General features: G+C 48.8%; 1 protein-coding gene across 2 annotated transcripts in view; it reads left to right on the forward strand.

Annotated features, from left to right (window-relative positions):
• The window catches only part of VRK3 (VRK serine/threonine kinase 3), a 48,810-nt gene extending 42,180 nt beyond the window's left edge, over positions 1 to 6,630 (forward strand). For both annotated transcript variants that reach the window (XM_064381021.1, XM_064381022.1), the window contains exons 14-15: positions 3,889 to 4,048; positions 6,307 to 6,630. In XM_064381021.1, coding sequence (XP_064237091.1) covers positions 3,889 to 4,037 — 149 coding nt within the window. In that variant the 3' untranslated portion in view covers positions 4,038 to 4,048; positions 6,307 to 6,630. The remainder of the gene's footprint in view (positions 1 to 3,888; positions 4,049 to 6,306) is intronic.
• Positions 6,631 to 7,291: the final 661 nt, after the last annotated feature.

The raw sequence follows: 7,291 nt of genomic DNA on the forward strand, positions 1-7,291 counted from the left end.
CAGGCATGAGCCACTGCACCGGGCCAATATCAGTATTTTTTAAACCATGATTGTGGCTTATTAGTCAGTCATGAAAGCAATTTACTGGGTCTGGAACAGGATTTTAAAAGTTAAAAAGAGCAAGTAAAAAATACGAGTGCCTTGCAGGAATTAAAGAGTTGCTTGTGATTATTGGTTTCTGAGGTACATATTTGAATGCATGTGAAAACCAGGTTTTAATGTAAAGTGTGTTTCTAATTTAGGCCTCGGTTTTAAAATGTTTGAAAATAGTTGTCTGTCTGTCTGTCTGTGGGCACAACAAGCCATCCGTGCCTGTATCCTAATTCACTTAACCACTTCCTCACTGGGAAGCATTTAGACTGCCTTCACCTTTGTGGTCTTATAAACTTCCTCCTTTTTTTCTTTATTAGGTGTCAGTCTAAGTACCAATATAATATTTGCTTCTAAAATAAACCAAATGGAAATGTGTAACAGTGAAAGTTCTTGTCCCTTCCCTGCCCCCCCGCCCAACCATACTTTGAAGAGTGATCTCCCTGTTCATGTTAGTGATGTGGTGAGTGTATGTGTCAGTTACCTATTACTTCATAACCAACCACCCAAAACGTATGGTCAAAAATAAGCTGAACAGGCACTTCTCAAAAGATGACATACACATGGCCAACAAATACATGAGAAACCGATCAACATCACTGATCAGAGAAGTGCAGCTCAAAACCTCCATGAGGTGTCATCTCACCCCAGTTAGGATGACTGTTACAAAAAAGACAAAATCACAAATCTGGGTAAGAATGCAGAGAAAAGGGAACTCTTAGACCCTATTGAGAACATAAACTAGTACAGTCACTGTGGAAAATAGTAGGAAGGGCCCTCAAAAAACTACAAATAGCTATATCATATGGGCCAGGTGCAGTGACTCACAGCTGTAATCCCAGCAATTTGGGAGGCCAAGGTGGGAGGATCACTTGAGGCCAGGAGTTTGAGACCAGCCTGGCCAACATGGTGAAACCTCATCTCTACTAAAAATACAAAAATTAGCCAGGTATGGTAGTGCACACCTATAACTCCAGCTACTTGGGAGACTGAGGCACAAGAATCGCTTGAACCCAGGAGGTGGAAGTTGTGATGAGCTGAGATTGCACCACTGCACTCCAGCCTGGGTGACTGAGTGAGACTCTGTCTCAAAAAAAAAATTAAGAAATATCATATGATCCAGCAATCCCTTCTGGGAATGTATCCAGAGGAAAGGAAATGATGAAATTGAAGAGATATCTGCACCCTCAGGTTTACTGCAGCACGATTCTCAATAGCCAAGACATGGAATCCACCCAAATGTTCCTGAACAAATGGGTAGATAAACTGTGGGGCTGGGCATGCTGGCTCACACCTATGAGCCAAAATTCCAGCTCTTTGAGAGGCTGAAGTAGAAGGATCATTTTAGCCCAGGAGTTCAAGACCAGCCTGGGCAACATGAGGAGACCCTGCCTCAATAAAAAACTAAGAAACTGTAGTATATATACCCAGTGGAATACAATTTGGCCATAAAAAAAGAATGAAGTCCTTTCATTTACAACAGTGTGGATGGAACCGGAGGTCATTATGTTAAGTGAAGTAAGCCAGGAACAGAAAATTGAACACTCCACGCCCTCACTCATATGCAGAAACTAAAAAAAGTTGATCTCATAGAAGTGAAAATAAGAGCAGAGGTTGCTAGAGTCTGGAAAAGGGAAGGGAAGGGAGAAATAGGGAGAGATTTGTTAAGGGTTAAGGGATATAAAACTACAGCTAGATAGGAGAAGTAAGCTCCAGTGTTCTGTAGCACTCTAGGATGACTCTTGTTGACAATGACATACATTTCCAAATAGCTAGAAGGGGGATATTTCACGTTCCTAACACAAAGAAATGATAACTGTTTGAAACATTGGGTATGTTAATTACCCTGATCTGACCACTATATATTGTATGTATCAAAACATTATTGTGTACCCCACAAATACAATTATTATGTCAGTTTTTACAAAAGCATAGTGGCCTAAAACAACCCCCATTTTATTCACTGACAATTCTTTGGAATAGTGATTTGGGCAGGGTTCAGCCAGGCGGTTGTTCTGCTTGTCTTAGTAGGTGACATCCATGCCAGTGCAGCTATCTGGTGGCTGTACTGGGGCTGGAAGGTTCAGGTGGCTCCTCACTCTCCTATGTGGTGATTAGTACTGGCTTGCCACTGGCAGGTCTAAGAGGCCTCAGCTGGGATGGCTCATCTCCACTCCATGGGGTCATGCAGCCTCCAGTAGGGTAGACAGCATCTTCACTTGGTATCAGGACAGCTTTTCTTTTTTTTTTCTTAACATTCTTGGAGTATAAGGACAGCTTTTCAAAAGGGTAAGAATGGAAGTTGCAGAGCATGGGAGTCCCAGAACATCACCTCCGCCACATCTTCTGGATCAATGTAAGTGACAAGGCCGGTCCAGACGCAAGAGATGGGGGGAAACAGACTCCCCCTCAGGAGTGAAGAAGCAACGAAGTCACATGGCAAAGGGTTGTTCATACAGGGATGGGAGGAGCTGTCCCCACCTCTGCAAACAGTCTCTGCAGTCTGCTGTCAGTACTCTGACATCCTCCCACCTCAGCCTCCCAAGCAGCTGGGACTACAGACCCACACACCACATTCTTCTCCATACAGCAAACAGACAAATACATAGCTATTACACTGCTGTTTTTCACAAAGCTATTTTGGGTTTTTCTTGTGCTTTGTTTTGTTGTTGTTTGTTTGTTTGTTTTTGAGACCCAGGCTGGAGTGCAGTGGCGCGATCTTGGCTCACTGCAGCCTCTGCTTCCCAGGTTCAAGTCATTCTTGTGCCTCAGCCTCCTAAGTAGCTGGGATTACAGGTGTCTGCCACCACACCCAGCTAATTTTTTTATTTTTAGTAGAAGCAGTATTTCACCATATTGCCCAGGTCTCAAACTCCTAACCTCAAGTGATCCGCCCACCTCAGCCTCCCAAAGTGCTGAATTTACAAGGCATGAGCCACTGTGCCCGGCCATTTTTATGACCAAAAAACGGGCTCACCTTACGTATGTCTCATTCTACCTCTTGCTTTTTTCACTTAACCCTGGGGCCATCCTTCATGCCCTTCCTTATAGATGCTCCACAGCTGTTATTGACAGCTGCACGACGTTCATGGTTTGGCCGCATCGTAGCTTGTAAATCCAGGCCCCGTTACCGGATATTTGCGCTGTTTTGTTTGGGTTTGGAGGTGTTCGTCGTTGCTGTTGTCTTTTGCAGTGCCCTTCTGAAGAGCATTGATGATTGTCTCCAAGCTGGAGGCAGAAATGGACAGACAAACAGATAGCTTGTCCCCTCGGGCTCTTTAAGGCTCATTTTTGAATTATTTAAATCCCTGGGTTCGGATCATGGCTCAGCTGCCTGAGTGGCGCTCCCCTCCAGTTCTGTCTCTAAATCTTGGGCCTCTAGGATTTTAAGCTGTCAATCAGAGGTTGGAGGTAGAGGTGAGGCAGGGCCTGTCCACTTTAAAGATACATGCTAAGTAAGTATTTATATGCGGGTGGACTGCATTGCTAGCTGGGATTTGCTTTAAAACACTGCAGGCCAGGGGAGGGGTTTTGATGTAACAAGATTGGCTGTGAGGTGGTCATTGTTGAAACTGAGTGATGAGTTCTTGGGCGTTCATGCCCTTCTACTGGTGCCTGTGTCGGAAACAAAACACTTAAGTCCTCTGGCAATGCCAGGCACCAAGCAAATGGGCACTTTTGCTGAGACCCTCATCCTCCTCAGTTCCCCAGCCCTCCACCTCTGGGCGCAGACCCCCAGGCTCAGGGTTGGGGGACACCTCTTAGGCTGTTCCTTGCTGGGGGTTGTCTTGACCACAGAGACTCTGCAGAAGTACCTGAAGGTGGTGATGGCCCTTGAGTATGACGAGAAGCCGCCCTACGCCGTGCTGAGGAACAGCCTGGAAGCCCTGCTGCAGGATCTGCGTGTGTCGCCATATGACCCCATTGGCCTCCCGATGGTGCCCTAGGTGGAATCCAGGTGGGAAGAGCTTGTGAGTTTTAAGCCCTCTCACCCCTTGCCTTCCCCCCAGCCCTGCCCCAGGCTCCAGGGGATGCTTCCCAGAGGCTGTTCCACATTCATACCAGGGCCCAGCTTCCCAGGGAGATGCTGGGTTTCTCCACAGGGTCCTTGAACTTTCCAACCTCCAGTAATAGCAAGCAGCAGAAACCCGGCTCAACTTGGCTTTAAGAAAAAGGGGGTTGATTGGCTGTTGTAGCTAGAAAATTCTAAGGGAGAGCTTCAGGCATAACTGGATTCAGGGCCTCAGAAATAGCATCTGTCTATCGCCATCTTCCTCTGTCCCTTCTTGCATCTGTGGCTCCCTCTGTCCTTCCCCCCGGACACCTGTAATCTCTACTTTCCTTTGGCCTGGCCCCCTAGGTCCCCCATACGCAAAAGGCAGCTGCTCCGTGCCTTCAGGTCTTGTTCATAGCACACACTACCCCATCATGTGGGTGACAGACAATCCTCACAGCCAGCGGCTCAGCATTTGCTTAGTTTCCCAGATTTTTATTTTACAAACAATGCTGCCTGTGTGCACAACCCGGCTGGTGCGTGCCATCTGTGGATGGAGCTGTCATCTTGACTGTGATAACTAGATTGCTTTACTCCCATCAGCACTGTGTGTAGTGTACAGGAATTTTTGCAAGGTCGAAGAGGGGCTATCTTTGCAGTAAATTTTGGCAAGGGTTCAGAGATATGTCCTGAAGAGGAGCAGAAGCTCCAGGCCCCTTCTCTCTCCCAGAGTTTTCTTTTCTCTCATCAGTGTTGGCTGGAACCAAAGCTAAGTGCTTTTCTAACTGGGCACCGCCCTAGGGGGCATTTGGCAGTGTCTGGAGACATTTTTGGTTATCAGAATGCAGGACAGTAGAGGCTGGGATGCTGCCTGACATCCTGTGACACATAGCACGGTCCTCACCTCTGCCCCCCAGCAAAGAGTCCCCTGGCCCCAATGGCCGGCAGCGCCGTGACTGCGTGGTCCTGGTCTTCAGTAGCGTCTCCTTTTGGCGGCCTGTCTCCCTGTGCAGCCACCTTCCTGTGGGCGCTTTGATTACACGTGCTTCTTCATTCCCACAACCTTTCCTTATACCCAAGGCTGAAGTGTGAGCTGACACGTGTGTGCCGAGCGCTTCACAGAGCACCTGTGCACAGCCTGAGCCGGCGGTGAGGGGTGGAGGCTCTTTTCTCTGTGGTGGAGTAGCAGGCTCTTTGCCTCAACCAGATGCCCCAAGAGTGAAGTCATGACCTTATGAGCCAGGCTCACTCCTTCTCCACCTCTCCAGCTTGATAGACAGCTCCTCCTCTCTGCACCCAGTTGTCCAGGCCAGACAGCTTGGGGTCCTCCCCAACACCCTCACTCCTCAGCATCCTCCTCCAAATCTTTGGTCCCGGATGAGGCCGACTATGGGGTCGCTTGTCACAGTCTCCTGCTGGCAGCGGGCTCCTGGAGGGCAGGGTTGTATCTGACTCTAGTGTCTCTGCTCTTCTGGCATGGCACAGGGCAGAGGCTCCATCCTGTTTATCGGTGGAGCAAGCCCAGGCTTCCCATCGGTGCCGCCCTGTCTCACAGTGCCTTCCTGTCACCCAGGACAAAGGGCGTTTAGAACCCGACACCTGACGGCTCTTCCAGGATCTCCACCATCTCACACCCACACACTCCCTGGAAGCCACTTACTCAGCCCCTTGGTTGGGAGATGTGGAGATGGCATTTAAGGAGCCGGGTGATCTTCTAGCACCTTAAAGGTCGCCCCGCCTCAGCTCCATGGCAGCTCCTTGCCTTGGCCCGAGGCTGAGCTCCCTTCCTCCCTTGTACAATGCACCAGCCACACCCCCTCCCCTCTGATTCTAGACCAGGCCAAGCTGGACCCCACCCTGGGACCTCTGCCCTTACCATCCCGAGGTCTGGAAAGCTCCCCTTATCCTGGTTTTGTGCACCTGCTGTTGCTGAAGACCCGAGGCCTTCCCCATCCTCCGTGAGGCATCCTCACCGCCTCCCACCCACTTGCTCATCACGTCACCTGTTTCCACACAGCCCTCGTTCCCATCTGGAGGGAAGCCTGTGTTTACTGTGTAGTCTCTACCCTCCTCTTCTGTGTCCTAAACCCAGCAGGGGCTCCCCGTCCCATATGGTCATGTTGACATCCCCAGTACCTAGAAGGTGCCTGGCACAAAGTAAGAGCATAGAGGGTGTTCCTTGAATGAATGAGACACTCATAGCCATTTTTATTGTCTTCCAGAACTTTCCATTTGCAGTGTGCAACAGAAAAAAAAAAATGAAGCAATGTGACTCAAGGCCTGCTGTTAAACACAGATAAGCTTCTAGAACAAGCTCTGGAATGTGCATTCCTGCCACTGGTTTTGGGATACTCATCAGTCCTGATTAGCCTCAGGGAGGTCCCCAGTTTCCCTCCAGCGAATGTGAAGTTCCCCCACTCGTGGCCAGCCCTCTAGCCAGCGTCCTAGCAAGGCTGGATGGGGTTGGGCTGGCCCCCAGGGGGGACCCCTCCTACTCTTGACACCTCTGTGCTTTGGTAATAAATTGTTTTAGCGGAGTTTGAGGACCCAGTGTCTGCAAAAGAAGTTCTTTTGGGGCCCAGGAGTGGTGCCTCACACCTGTAATCTCAGCACTTTGGGAGGCCAAGACAGGAGGATCACTTGAACCAACAAGTTTGAGACCAGCCTGGGCTACAGGATGAAACCTGTACAGAAATCTCTACAGAAAATTAAAAAATCAGCTAGGCATGGTGGTGGGTGCCTGTAGTCCCAGCTACCTGGGAGGCTGAAGCAGGAAGATCACTTGAGCCTAGCAAGTTGAGGCTGTAGTGAGCCATGATTGCACCACTGTACCCTACCCTGGGCAAGAGAGTGAGACTGTGTCTCAAAAAAAAAAAAAGGAGGAGGAAGAAGAGAAGTTAAACCCACCTCTCTGAATTTTTTTTTTTTTTGAGTAGCTCAGATCATGCATTTTTAGAAACAAATTTTCAGTGCTGCAAAAGACTAGCACTTCAATGTAAATTTTCTCAGCAAGGCAAATCTACTTCTATAGAAGGGTGTGTCTCGTGGATGGAGCAATGGTGAGAGCACATCGGACACAGGAGAGCAAGGGTTTTTAATTCCTAACGCAGTTGGCCTTAGCTGCTGTGTTATTCCCCTATTGGTTGGGGTCAGACTGCACATTCTAAGCCAAACATGACTAGCTAATTTGAAGAGCGCAGGGAAGAA

This window comes from Aotus nancymaae, unplaced genomic scaffold, assembly GCF_030222135.1.
Source record: "Aotus nancymaae isolate 86718 unplaced genomic scaffold, 86718_ANA_hifiasm-v0.15.2.pri h1tg000028l, whole genome shotgun sequence".
Classification (NCBI taxonomy): Eukaryota; Metazoa; Chordata; class Mammalia; order Primates; family Aotidae; genus Aotus; species Aotus nancymaae.